Below are 15403 nucleotides of genomic sequence, written 5' to 3' on the forward strand. Positions count from 1 at the left end.
CTCTATCCATAGCCCACGCCTCGCAACCATACAACATTGTTGGAACCACTATTCCTTCAAACATACCCATTTTTGCTTTCCGAGATAATGTTCTCGACTTCCACACATTCTTCAAGGCCCCCAGAATTTTCGCCCCCTCCCCCACCCTATGATCCACTTCCGCTTCCATGGTTCCATCCGCTGCCAGATCCACTCCCAGATATCTAAAACACTTCACTTCCTCCAGTTTTTCTCCATTCAAACTCACCTCCCAATTGACTTGACCCTCAACCCTACTGTACCTAATAACCTTGCTCTTATTCACATTTACTCTTAACTTTCTTCTTCCACACACTTTACCAAACTCAGTCACCAGCTTCTGCAGTTTCTCACATGAATCAGCCACCAGCGCTGTATCATCAGCGAACAACAACTGACTCACTTTCCAAGCTCTCTCATCCCCAACAGACTTCATACTTGCCCCTCTTTCCAAACCTATATATGTATATATATATATACAAAGGCAAAGGGGATAAGAGTGAGTGCTCAAATTATAGAGGTATAAGTTTGTTGAGTATTCCTGGTAAATTATATGGGAGGGTATTGATTGAGAGGGTGAAGGCATGTACAGAGCATCAGATTGGGGAAGAGCAATATGGTTTCAGAAGTGGTAGAGGATGTGTGGATCAGGTGTTTGCTTTGAAGAATGTATGTGAGAAATACTTAGAAAAGCAAATGGATTTGTATGTAGCATTTATGGATCTGGAGAAGGCATATGATAGAGTTGATAGAGATGCTCTGTGGAAGGTATTAAGAATATATGGTGTGGGAGGCAAGATGTTAGAAACAGTGAAATGTTTTTATTGAGGATGTAAGGCATGTGTACGTGTAGGAAGAGAGGAAAGTGATTGGTTCTCAGTGAATGTAGGTTTGCGGCAGGGGTGTGTGATGTCTCCATGGTTGTTTAATTTGTTTTCTGGATGGGGTTGTTAGGGAGGTGAATGCCAAGAGTTTTGGAAAGAGGGGCAAGTATGAAGTCTGTTGGGGATGAGAGAGCTTGGGAAGTGAGTCAGTTGTTGTTCGCTGATGTTACAGCACTGGTGGCTGATTCATGTGAGAAACTGCAGAAGCTGGTGACTGAGTTTGGTATAGTGTGTGAAAGAAGAAAGTTAAGAGTAAATGTGAATAAGAGCAAGGTTATTAGGCATAGTAGGGTTGAGGGTCAAGTCAATTGGGAGGTAAGTTTGAATGGAGAAAAACTGGAGGAAGTTAAGTGTTTTAGATATCTGGGAGTGGATCTGGCAGCGGATGGAACCATGGAAGCGGAAGTGGATCATAGGGTGGTGGAGGGGGCGAAAATTCTGTGAGCCTTGAAGAATGTGTGGAAGTCGAGAACATTATCTCGGAAAGCAAAAATGGGTATGTTTGAAGGAATAGTGGTTCCAACAATGTTGTATGGTTGCGAGGCGTGGGCTATGGATAGAATTGTGCGCAGGAGGATGGATGTGCTGGAAATGAGATGTTTGAGGACAATGTGTGGTGTGAGGTGGTTTGATCGAGTAAGTAACGTAAGGGTAAGAGAGATGTGTGGAAATAAAAAGAGCATGGTTGAGAGAGCAGAAGAGGGTGTTTTGAAATGGTTTGGGCACATGGAGAGAATGAGTGAGGAAAGATTGACCAAGAGGATATATGTGTCGGAGGTGGAGGGAACGAGGAGAAGTGGGAGACTAAATTGGAGGTGGAAAGATGGAGTGAAAAAGATTTTGTGTGATTGGGGCCTGAACATGCAGGAGGGTGAAAGGCAGGCAAGGAATAGAGTGAATTGGATCGATGTGGTATACCAGGGTTGACGTGCTCTCAGTGGATTGAATCAGGGCATGTGAAGCGTCTGGGGTAAACCATGGAAAGCTGTGTAGGTATGTATATTTGCGTGTGTGGACGTATGTATATACATGTGTATGGGGGTGGGTTGGGCTATTTCTTTCGTCTGTTTCCTTGCGCTACCTCGCAAACACGGGAGACAGCGACAAAGCAAGAAAAAAAAAATATTGAGGACCACCAGTATTTCAACTCTGTTAACTTATATTTGTTTTATCTTTTCTTTTTCCCCCTTTGATATTTTTCTTTATGAATTCTTGATAAGGCTGCAAAAATCCTGTTCATGCCCTTTTATTTTTCAGTTCTAGTAAATGTTGATTGATTTAATTTCTTGACAGTCCACCCAATAAACAGCAAACATTTTGAGTATTATGATTTTGTCATATGTACTGGATGTGAAAAGTTCATTATTTATAATATTTTGGGAAACAATTGTTTGTAAAACCATTCTCTTAAAGCAGGTAAATGAAAAGTGATAAACACAAAGGAAAAGATTTTTACCATTATTGTTAGTGTCAGGTGTGAATTTAGAGAAATTTGGTTCATACAGATTTTTCTCTACATCTTGCATGCATTTATGAACACTTATAAAAGGAAGAGTATCTCACATTAGGACATGAATGATTTGCTGACATGACAGGCATGTTTTGTCTTTTGCATAATTGAAGCATTTGCCACAATTTAACACCAGAGGAAATTCAGGTAAATGCAAAGAGAAAGTTTTCCTATAAAGGGTAATTGGTATAAGTGAAGCAGGAAAAGCCAAAGTAGAAGAGGAAAGATTATAGAAATTGCATAGTGTTTGTCTTTCACTGATGAAATTTTGACAGTTTAAGGCTGACCATTAGGTGATGCTGTTGCTTGAAAGTTATCAAAGAATCATTAAGGAAAGGCATTCCTTTCTCTGTCTTAGTAACATTTCATGTGAAGATTGATCTTTAGGATTGCACTCTCTTTCCTTAGAAATATTACTTGTGATAAATGTGTCTTAAAATGCTTACAATAGAAAAAATTACTGGAAAGTTTTCATCTGTGTATGAATAGCATTTGTGTTACTGTAGTTAAAGAAAAGATTTTAAGATATGAAAAAGACTTGAAACAAAAAGGTATCAGTTTAGCTTATAGTACAATGTGTAAAGTAGTTAAAGAGAATTTTCTCTGATGTGCTTAAAGAGGATCTTCACAGACCACTTTGCTTAAAATGAGGCTGGTAGTTCACTTTGTTTATTGCATGAAAAGTTTTTTGAATGTTCTTATGATTTTCACAGGAGAAAGCAACAAAGTGGCAGAACAATGGAGAAATAGATGGCTTAACGACAAATGGAGTATTGATAATGCACCCACCAAGTCAGTTTTGTGGAGGAGAGGCTAAACCTGGTATATGGAGAGAGGTCTCAGTAGGGGGTGGTGTCTATGCATTAAGGGAATCACGTTCTGCCCCACAAAAGGGAATTAAGGTTAGTGCTGAAAATAGATTTTTGTAAATCATAGGGATGAGAAGGTGGTGGTGAATGAGCTTGGAAAAGCTATTGTGAAGAGATTCCTGGAGAGTTTGAATGTAGAATGGCAATGGATGAGAAGAAGCAAAGCGAGAAGAGTGGGTGAGGAATGGGAGGTACTGTATTTAGGGAAGCAGCGTTAGCATATGTGAGAGAAGTGTGTGGCATGGGGAAATTGGGAGGTGGACAGGTGAGAAGGGGCAGTGAGTGGTGAGATGACAAAATTAAGTTGCTAATGAAAGAGAAAGAGGGGTGTAGGAGCAGTATGTACAGGGATGAGTGTGAGGGATTGGAAGATGTATAAGGAAAAGCGTTAGGAGGTCAAGAAGAAGGTGTAGGGCCTGAAAAAAGGACAAGTGAGAGTTGGGTTGAATGAGTATAAGCATACTTAAGGGAAAATAAGAAAATGTTTTGGAAGGGGGTTAATAGTGTGAGGAAAATGAATAAGTGGGAACGTCAGTGAAGGGAACAAATGGGGAGGTGGTTTTAGGCAGTGATGAGGTGAAGAGATGGTGTCAGAACTTTGAAGGTTTGTTGGATGTTTAATGGAAGGGTGGCAGATGTAGGATGTTTGGGTTAGGGAGGTATATGAAGTGTGAGAGTCATAGAAAGTGGTTTAGTGAAAAGAGAACGAGTGGTGAAAGTTTTGTGTAATTTGAAGTGTGACAAGTCAACGAGGATGGAATTAAGGTTGAATTATGTAAGAAAGGGGGTGACTGTATTTTTGATAGGTTACTACGTATTTTCAGTGTATGTGCATAAGAATTGGCAGATTGCTTGCATAGTGCCATTGTTTAAAGGCAAGCGGGACAAAAATAAGTATTTGAATGACAGAGGTATAAGTTTTTTGTATGTACCTGTAAGTTGTATGGAAAAGTGGTGACTGAGAAGTGGTGGAATGCACAGAGCATCAGACTGAGGGAGGAACAATGCAGTTTCAGGAGTGGTAGAGGATTTGTGGATCTGATGTTTGCTTTGAAGAATTTGTGTGAGAGATGTGTAGAGAAACAGAGAGATTCTTTTTATACTTGTTTGCCATTTTCATCATTAGTAAGGTAGCACCAGGAATTAATGAAGAAAAGCCCTCATTTGCTTATACCGTTTCTTTAGTTTTCATGTGTGATACACCAAACCTACAGCCCTCTATCCTCAACCAGGCCCCACAGACCTTTCTGTAGTTTCCTCTGGCTTCTGCAATCTCCTGGTTCACTCCATTGATAGCATATTACCTCCTGTAAACCACATTGCTCTCCTGTATGTTTGTGCCCAAAGCACTCTATCCTTCCATCTCCAGTTTGGTCTCCCCCTTCTCCTTGTTCCATTCACTCCTGGCTCACATATATAGGATGTCCAAAAAAACATCTAGAGTTTCAGTAATTAATATTTGTTATCTGTTCTAACATACAATGTTTTCCTGTTTGAAGTTCATTGGGGCATTTCTCCAAGTTTTAATGACGCCTAGTGTAATTCAGTGAGCCCCATTAACTGCTCTGGAAATTCTACAAACCACAACAAGCATTATGTTTTCTCCTGCAGCAACACTAAGAGTGAATGGTGTTCTGAGTGTTGTGGATGTGCACGTGTCATTGGTACTGTCATTTAGTTGCAGCATATGACACAGAATCCGTGAATGATTTTGCACCAAATTTTGTAGAGATAAACTGCATGTTTATACAGATAATTTGATTTAATGAATGAAAGTCCAGAGGTCTTTCTTGGCCGCCCTATAAATTTGTATTCGGCATTTATGGATCTGAAAAAGAATATGTAGGGTTGATAAAGATGCTTTATGGAAGGTGTTATGTATATATGGTGTGGGAGGAAAGCCATGAGAAACAGAGGAATTTTTATCAAGAGGCATGTGTGCAAATAGGTAGAGGAGGGTGAGTGGTTCCATGTGAAGGTTGATCTTATGCAGTGTGCAGTGATGTGTGATGTCTCCATGGCCATTTGATTGGCTTATGGATGGGGTGATGAGGGAGGTACATGCAAGGATCTTGGAGAGAGGGTCAGATATGCAGTCTGTTGGGGTTAGGTTGCCTGCAAGGTGAGTTGGTTATTTTTTTGTTCATGACATGGCACTGGTGGCAGATTCAAATGAGAAGCTGCAGAACTGCAGAAGTTGGTGTCCAAGTTTAGGAGAGTGCATAAAAAGGAGAAATTTGAGAGTAAATATGATGAAAAGCAAGATTACTAAGTTAAGCAGTGCAAAGATTCAGGTTAGTAAGGTTTATGTTTGAATGGAGAAAACATGGAGGAGCAGAAGTGTTTCAGATACTTGGGAGTGGATATGGCAGCTAATAGAACCACAAATGCTGAGTTCAGTTGTAGGATGGATGAGGAGGTTAATGTCCTTACAGAATTGAGGAATGTGTGAAAAGAGAGGTCAATGTCTGGGCGGCAAAGAGGGTTATGTTCGAAGGTAAAGTAGTCCCAGCAAAGTTTTATGGATGTGATGCATGGGCTGTAGATGAGAATGTATGAAGTAGGTGAATGTGATGAGAATGAAATGTTTGAGGACAATATGTGGTGTGTTGGGGGTTGATTGAGTAAGAACTTGTAGGGTAAGAGAGAAGTGAGGTAACAGGAAGATGGTCGAGAGAGCTGAAGTGGGTGTATTGAAATGTTTGGACTTACAGACAGAATGAGTGAGAAGAGTTTGAAAAAGAGGATCCATAGGTCAGAGGTGGAGGGGACAAGGAGAAGGAGGAGACCAAATTGGAGGTGGAAGGATGGATGAGTGAATGAGGCTTATTCCATTCATCCACACCTTTGAATTAATCCCATGAAAGTACATCTTTACATCATTTAATGAGTTTTTGCTTAATATCAGGTTGTTATTCTGAAGAATATATGTGAGAAATACTTAGAAAAGCAAATGGATTTGTATGTAGCATTTATGGATGTGGAGAAGGCATGTGATAGAGTTGATAGAGATGCTCCGTGGAAGGTATTAAGAATATATGGTGTGGGAGGCAAGCTGTTAGAAGTAGGGAAAAGTTTTTATCGAGGATGTAAGGCATGTGTACGTATAGGAAGAGAGGAAAGTGATTGGTTCTCAGTGAACGTTGGTTCATGGCAGGGGTGTGTGATGTCTCCATGGTTGTTTGATTTGTTTATGGAGGGGTTTGTTAGGGAGGTGAATGCAAGAGTTTTGGAAAGAGGGGAGAGTATTCAGTCTGTTGTGGATGAGAGAGCTTGGGAAGTGAGTCAGTTGTTGTTCGCTGATGATACAGTGCTGGTGGCTGAATCGGGTGAGAAACTGCAGAAGTTGGTGACTGAGTTTGGTAAATTGTGTGAAAGAAGAAAGCTGAGAGTAAATGTGAATAAGAGCAAGGTTATTAGGTACAGTAGGATTGAGGGACAAGTCAATTGGGAGGTAAGTTTGAGTGGAGAAAAACTGGAGGAAGTGAAGTGTTTTAGATATCTGGGAGTGGATTTGGCAGTGGATGGAACCATGGAAGCAGAAGTGAGTCACAGGGTGGGGGAGGGGGCGAAAGTTCTGGAAGCATAGAAAAATGTGTGGAAGTCGAGAACATTATCTTCAAAAGCAAAAATGAGTATGTTTGAAGGAATAGTGGTTTTAACATATGGTTGTGAGGCGTGGGCTATAGATAGAGTTGTGCGGAAGAGGGTGGATGTGCTGGAAATGAGATGTTTGAGGACAATATGTGGTGTGAGTGGTTTGATCAATTAAGTACTGAAAGGGTAAGAGAGATGTGTGGTAATAAAAAGAGTGTGGTTGAGAGAGCAGAAGAAGGTGTTTTGAAATGTTTTGGTCACATGTAGAGAATGAGTGAGGAAAGATTGACAAAGAGGATATATGTGTCAGAGATGGAGAGAATGAGAAGAAGTGGGAGACCAAATTTTTAGGTGGAAAGATGGAGTGAAAAAGACTGAGTGATCAGGGCCTGAACATGCAGGAGGGTGAAAGGCGTGCAAGGAATAGAGTGAATTGGAATGATGTTATGTACTGGGGTCGACGTGCTATCAGTGGATTGAACCAGGACATGTGAAGTGTCTGAGGTAAACCATGGAAAGTTTTGTGGGGCCTGGATATGGAAAGGGAGCTATGGTTTAGGTGGATTATACATGACAGCTAGAGACTGAGTGTGAACGAGTGTGGCCTTTGTTGTCTTTTCCTAGCACTACCTTGCGTGCATGTGGGGGAGGATGTTGTCATTTCATGTGTGGTGGGGTGGCAATAGGAATGAATAAAGGCAGCAAGTATGACTTATGTACATGTGAATATATGTATATGGCTGTGCATATATGTACATGTATATCTTGAAATGATCAGTAAATGGAAACTTGGACATGTATGCAGAATGGTCACCAGAGCATCAGCATATTTTATGGACTACAAAAACTAATTATGGGACCTGGTTGTAAGTAAGGGTTATGGATTTTGTGCATTACATGTGACAGCGGGGGAATAGTTGTAATCAAAAAAGGCCTTTTCTTTTGTCTCTTCATGGCACTACTCGCTGATGCAGGAAACAATGAACAAGTGTGAAAGAAATATATAGCAAGGTTATTAGGTACAGTAGGGGTGAGGGTCAAGTCAATTGGGAGGTGAGTTTGAATGGAGAAAAACTGGAGGAAGTGAAGTGTTTTAGATATCTGGGAGTGGATCTGTCAGCGGATGGAACCATGGAAGCGGAAGTGGATCATAGGGTGGGGGAGGGGGCGAAAATTTTGGGAGCCTTGAAAAATGTGTGGAAGTCGAGAACATTATCTCGGAAAGCAAAAATGGGTATGTTTGAAGGAATAGTGGTACCAACAATGTTGTATGGTTGCGAGGCGTGGGCTATGGATAGAGATGTGCGCAGGAGGATGGATGTGCTGGAAATGAGATGTTTGAGGAAAATGTGTGGTGTGAGGTGGTTTGATCGAGTAAGTAACGTAAGGGTAAGAGAGATGTGTGGAAATAAAAAGAGCGTGGTTGAGAGAGCAGAAGAGGGTGTTTTGAAATGGTTTGGGCACATGGAGAGAATGAGTGAGGAAAGATTGACCAAGAGGATATATGTGTCGGAGGTGGAGGGAACGAGGAGAAGAGGGAGACCAAATTGGAGGTGGAAAGATGGAGTGAAAAAGATTTTGTGTGATCGGGGCCTGAACATGCAGGAGGGTGAAAGGAGGGCAAGGAATAGAGTGAATTGGAGCGATGTGGTATACAGGGGTTGACGTGCTGTCAGTGGATTGAATCAAGGCATGTGAAGCGTCTGGGGTAAACCATGGAAAGCTGTGTAGGTATGTATATTTGCGTGTGTGGACGTGTGTATGTACATGTGTATGGGGGGGGGGGGGGGTTGGGCCATTTCTTTCGTCTGTTTCCTTGCGCTACCTCGCAAACGCGGGAGACAGCGACAAAGTATAAAAAAAAAAAAAAAAAAAAAAAAAAAATATATATATATATATATATATATATATATATATATATATATATATATATATATATATGGATAGAGTTGTGCGCGGGAGGATGGATGTGCTGGAGGTGAGGTGTTTGGGGACAATGTGTGGTGTGAGGTGGTTTGATCGAGTGAGTAACGTAAGGGTAAGAGAGATGTGTGGAAATAGGAAGAGCGTGGTTGAGAGAGCGGAGGAGGGTGTTTTGAGGTGGTTTGGGCACGTGGAGAGGATGAGTGGGGAAAGATTGACCAGGAGGATATATGTGTCGGAGGTGGAGGGAGCCAGGAGAAGAGGGAGACCAAATTGGAGGTGGAAAGATGGAGTGAAAAAGATTTTGTGTGATCGGGGCCTGAACATGCAGGAGGGTGAAAGGAGGGCAAGGAATAGAGTGAATTGGAGCGATGTGGTATACCGGGGTTGACGTGCTGTCAGTGGATTGAATCAAGGCATGTGAAGCGTCTGGGGTAAACCAGGAAAAAAAAATAATATAAAAATATATATATATATATATATATATATATATATATATATATATATATATATATATATATAGGGAGCGGGGGGCTGGAAATCCTCCCCTCTCGGTTTTTTTTTAATTTTCCAAAAGAAGGAACAGAGAATTGGGCCAGGTGAGGGTATTCCCTCAAAGGCCCAGTCCTCTGTTCTTAACGCTACCTCGCTAATGCGGGAAATGGCGAATAGTATGAAAGAAAATATATATATATATATATATATATATATATATATATATATATATATATATATATATATATATATATATATTTTTTGCTTTGTCGCTGTCTCCCGCGTTTGCGAGGTAGCGCAAGGAAACAGACGAAAGAAATGGCCCAACCCACCCCCATACACATGTATATACATACGTCCACACACGCAAATATACATACCTACACAGCTTTCCATGGTTTACCCACTGACAGCACGTCAACCCCGGTATACCACATCGATCCAATTCACTCTATTCCTTGCCCTCCTTTCACCCTCCTGCATGTTCAGGCCCCGATCACACAAAATCTTTTTCACTCCATCTTTCCACCTCCAATTTGGTCTCCCACTTCTCCTCGTTCCCTCCACTTCTGACACATATATCCTCTTGGTCAATCTTTCCTCACTCATTCTCTCCATGTGCCCAAACCATTTCAAAACACCCTCTTCTGCTCTCTCAACCACGCTCTTTTTATTTTCACACATCTCTCTCACCCTTACGTTACTTACTCGATCAAACCACCTCACACCACACAATATCCTCAAACATCTCATTTCCAGCACATCCATCCTCCTGCGCACAACTCTATCCATAGCCCACGCCTCGCAACCATACAACATTGTTGGAACCACTTTTCCTTCAAACATACCCATTTTTGCTTTCCGAGATAATGTTCTCGACTTCCACACATTCTTCAAGGCTCCCAGGATTTTCGCCCCCTCCCCCACCCTATGATCCACTTCCGCTTCCATGGTTCCATCCGCTGCCAGATCCACTCCCAGATATCTAAAACACTTTACTTCCTCCAGTTTTTCTCCATGCAAACTTACCTCCCAATTGACTTGACCCTCAACCCTACTGTACCTAATAACCTTGCTCTTATTCACATTTACTCTTAACTTTCTTCTTTCACACACTTTACCAAACTCAGTCACCAGCTTCTGCAGTTTCTCACATGAATCAGCCACCAGCGCTGTATCATCAGCGAACAACAACTGACTCACTTCCCAAGCTCTCTCATCCCCAACAGACTTCATACTTGCCCCTCTTTCCAAAACTCTTGCATTCACCTCCCTAACAACCCCATCCATAAACAAATTAAACAACCATGGAGACATCACACACCCCTGCCGCAAACCTACATTTACTGAGAACCAATCACTTTCGTCTCTTCCTACACGTACACATGCCTTACATCCTTGATAAAAACTTTTCACTGCTTCTAACAACTTGCCTCCCACACCATATATTCTTGATACCTTCCACAGAGCATCTCTATCAACTCTATCATATGCCTTCTCCAGATCCATAAATGCTACATACAAATCCATTTGCTTTTCTAAGTATTTCTCACATACATTCTTCAAAGCAAACACCTGATCCACACATCCTCTACTGCTTCTGAAACTGCACTGCTCTTCCCCAATCTGATGCTCTGTATATGCCTTCACCCTCTCAATCAATACCCTCCCATATAATTTACCAGGAATACTCAACAAACTTATACCTCTGTAATTTGAGCACTCACTCTTATCCCCTTTGCCTTTGTACAATGGCACTATACACGCATTCTGCCAATCCTCAGGCATCTCACCATGAGTCATACATACATTAAATAACCTTACCAACCAGTCAATAATACAGTCACCCCCTTTTTTAATAAATTCCACTGCAGTACCATCCAAACCTGCTGCCTTGCCGGCTTTCATCTTCCGCAAAGCTTTTACTACCTCTTCTCTGTTTACCAAATCATTTTCCCTAACCCTCTCACTTTGCACACCACCTCGACCAAAACACCCTATATCTGCCACTCTATCATCAAACACATTCAACAAACCTTCAAAATACTCACTCCATCTCCTTCTCACATCACCACTACTTGTTATCACCTCCTCATTTGCGCCCTTCACTGAAGTTCCCATTTGTTCCCTTGTCTTACGCACTTTATTTACCTCCTTCCAGAACATCTTTTTATTTTCCCTAAAATTTAATGATACTCTCTCACCCCAACTCTCATTTGCCCTCTTTTTCACCTCTTGCACCTTTGTCTTGACCTCCTGTCTCTTTCTTTTATACATCTCCCACTCAATTGCATTTTTTCCCTGCAAAAATCATCCAAATGCCTCTCTCTTCTCTTTCACTAATAATCTTACTTCTTCATCCCACCACTTACTACCCTTTCTAATCAACCCACCTCCCACTCTTCTCATGCCACAAGCATCTTTTGTGCAATCCATCACTGATTCCCTAAATACATCCCATTCCTCCCCCACTCCCCTTACTTCCATTGTTCTCACCTTTCTCCATTCTGTACTCAGTCTCTCCTGGTACTTCCTCACACAAGTCTCCTTTCCAAGCTCACTTACTCTCACCGCCTTCTTCACCCCAACATTCATATATATATTTTTTTTTTTTGCTTCGTCGCTGTCTCCCGCGTTTGCGAGGTAGCGCAAGGAAACAGACGAAAGAAATGGCCCAACCCACCCCCATACACATGTATATACATACGTCCACACACGCAAATATACATACCTACACAGCTTTCCATGGTTTACCCCAGACGCTTCACATGCCCTGATTCAATCCACTGACAGCACGTCAACCCCGGTATACCACATCGATCCAATTCACTTATTCCTTGCCCTCCTTTCACCCTCCTGCATGTTCAGGCCCCGATCACACAAAATCTTTTTCACTCCATCTTTCCACCTCCAATTTGGTCTCCCACTTCTCCTCGTTCCCTCCACCTCCGACACATATATCCTCTTGGTCAATCTTTCCTCACTCATTCTCTCCATGTGCCCAAACCATTTCAAAACACCCTCTTCTGCTCTCTCAACCACGCTCTTTTTATTTCTACACATCTCTCTTAACCTTATGTTACTTACTCGATCAAACCACCTCACACCACACATTGTCCTCAAACATCTCATTTCCAGCACATCCATCCTCCTGCGCACAACTCTATCCATAGCCCACGCCTTGCAACCATACAAAATTGTTGGAACCACTATTCCTTCAAACATACCCATTTTTGCTTTCCGAGATAATGTTCTCGACTTCCACACATTCTTCAAGGCTCCCAGGATTTTCGCCCCCTCCCCCACCCTATGATCCACTTCCGCTTCCATGGTTCCATCCGCTGCCAGATCCACTCCCAGATATCTAAAACACTTTACTTCCTCCAGTTTCTCTCCTTCAAACTTACCTCCCAATTGACTTGACCCTCAACCCTACTGTACCTAATAACCTTTCTCTTATTCACATTTGCTCTCAACTTTCTTCTTTCACACACTTTACCAAACTCAGTCACCAGCTTCTGCAGTTTCTCACATGAATCAGCCACCAGCACTGTATCATCAGCAAACAACAACTGACTCACTTCCTAAGCTCTCTCATCCACAACAGACTGCATACTTGCCCCTCTTTCCAAAACTCTTGCATTCACCTCCCTAACAACCCCATCCAGAAAACAAATTAAACAACCATGGAGACATCACACACCCCTGCTGCAAACCTACATTCACTGAGAATCAATCACTTTCCTCTCTTCCTACCTGTACACATGCCTCACATCCTCGATAAAAACTTTTCACTGCTTCTAACAATTTGCCTCCCACACCATATATTCTTAATACCTTCCACAGAGCATCTCTCTCAACTCTATCATATGCCTTCTCCAGATCCATAAATGCTACATACAAATCCATTTGCTTTTCTAAGTATTTCTCACATACATTCTTCAAAGCAAACACCTGATCCACACATCCTCTACCACTTCTATGACCACACTGCTCTTCCCCAATCTGATGCTCTGTACATGCCTTCACCCTCTCAATCAATACCCTCCCATATAATTTACCAGGAATACTCAACAAACTTATACCTCTGTAATTTGAGCACTCACTCTTATCCCCTTTGCCTTTGTACAATGGCACTATGCAAGCATTCCTCCAATCCTCAGGCACCTCACCATGAATCATATTTTTATTTATTTATTTTGCTTTGTCGCTGTCTCCCACATTTGCGAGGTAGCGCAAGGAAACAGAAGAAAGAAGTGGCCCAACCCACCCCCATACACATGTATATACACACACGTCCACACACGCAAATATACATACCTATACATCTCAATGTACACATATATATACACACACAGACACATACATATATACCCATGCACACAATTCACACTGTCTGCCTTTATTCATTCCCATCGCGACCTCGCCACACATGGAATACCATCCCCCTCCCCCCCTCATGTGTGCGAGGTAGCGCTAGGAAAAGATAACAAAGGCCCCATTCGTTCACACTCAGTCTCCAGCTGTCATGCAATAATGCCCGAAACCACAGCTCCCTTTCCACATCCAGGCCCCACACAACTTTCCATGGTTTACCCCAGACGCTTCACATGCCCTGATTCAATCCACTGACAGCACATCAACCCCGGTATACCACATCGATCCAATTCACTCTATTCCTTGCTCGCCTTTCACCCTCCTGCATGTTCAGGCCCCGATCACTCAAAATCTTTTTCAGTCCATCTTTCCACCTCCAATTTGGTCTCCCACTTCTCCTCGTTCCCTCCACCTCCGACACATATATCCTCTTGGTCAATCTTTCCTCACTCATTCTCTCCATGTGCCCAAACCATTTCAAAACACCCTCTTCTGCTCTCTCAACCACGCTCTTTTTATTTCCACACATCTCTCTTACCCTTACATTACTTACTCGATCAAACCACCTTACACCACACATTGTCCTCAAACATCTCATTTCCAGCACATCCACCCTCCTGCGCACAACTCTATCCATAGCCCATGCCTCGCAACCATACAACCATGAATCATACATACATTAAATAACCTTACCAACCAGTCAACAATACAGCCAATCCCTTTGATAAATTCTACTGCAATACCATGGAAACCTGCTGGCTTGCCGGCTTTCATCTTCCACAAAGCTTTCACTACCTCTTCTCTGTTTACCAAATCATTTTCCCTAACCCTCTCACTTTGCACACCACCTCGACCAAAACACCCTATATCTGCCACTCTATCATCAAACACATTCAACAAACCTTCAAAATACTCACCCCATTTCCTTCTCACATCACCACTACTTGTTATCACCTCCCCATTAGCCCCCTTTACTGAAGTTCCCATTTGCTCCCTTGTCTTACACACTTTATTTACCTCCTTCCAAAACATCTTTTTATTCTCCTTAAGATTTAATGATACTCTCTCACCCCAACTCTCATTTGCCTTCTTTTTCACCTCTTGCACCTTTTTCTTGACCTCCTGCCTCTTTCTTTTATAAATCTCCCACCCATTTGCATTTTTTCCTTGCAAAAATTGTCCATAATGATAAGTGTTTTAGATATCTGGGAGTGGATCTGGCAGCGGATGGAACCATGGAAGCGGAAGTGGATCATAGGGTGGGGGAGGGGGCGAAAATTCTGGGGGCCTTGAAGAATGTGTGGAAGTCAAGAACATTATCTCGGAAAGCAAAAATGGGTATGTTTGAAGGAATAGTGGTTCCAACAATGTTGTATGGTTGGGAGGCGTGGGCTATGGATAGAGTTGTGCGCAGGAGGATGGATGTGCTGGAAATGAGATGTTTGAGGACAATGTGTGGTGTGAGGTGGTTTGATCGAGTGAGTAACGTAAGGGTAAGAGAGATGTGTGGAAATAAAAAGAGCGTGGTTGAGAGAGCAGAAGAGGGTGTTTTGAAGTGGTTTGGGCACATGGAGAGAATGAGTGAGGAAAGATTGACCAAGAGGATATATGTGTCGGAGGTGGAGGGAAGGAGGAGAAGAGGGAGACCAAATTGGAGGTGGAAAGATGGAGTGAAAAAGATTTTGTGTGATCGGGGCCTGAACATGCAGGAGGGTGAAAGGAGGGCAAGG

The 15403-nt window shown here is 42.3% G+C and overlaps 1 protein-coding gene across 2 annotated transcripts in view; it reads left to right on the forward strand.

The window, feature by feature from the left end:
- The window catches only part of Pli (E3 ubiquitin-protein ligase pellino), a 198518-nt gene that overhangs the window by 113563 nt on the left and 69552 nt on the right, over positions 1-15403 (forward strand). For both annotated transcript variants that reach the window (XM_071656594.1, XM_071656595.1), the window contains exon 7: positions 3126-3314. In XM_071656594.1, coding sequence (XP_071512695.1) covers positions 3126-3314 — 189 coding nt within the window. The remainder of the gene's footprint in view (positions 1-3125; positions 3315-15403) is intronic.

Source organism: Panulirus ornatus, chromosome 63 (assembly GCF_036320965.1).
Source record: "Panulirus ornatus isolate Po-2019 chromosome 63, ASM3632096v1, whole genome shotgun sequence".
Taxonomy (NCBI): domain Eukaryota; kingdom Metazoa; phylum Arthropoda; class Malacostraca; order Decapoda; family Palinuridae; genus Panulirus; species Panulirus ornatus.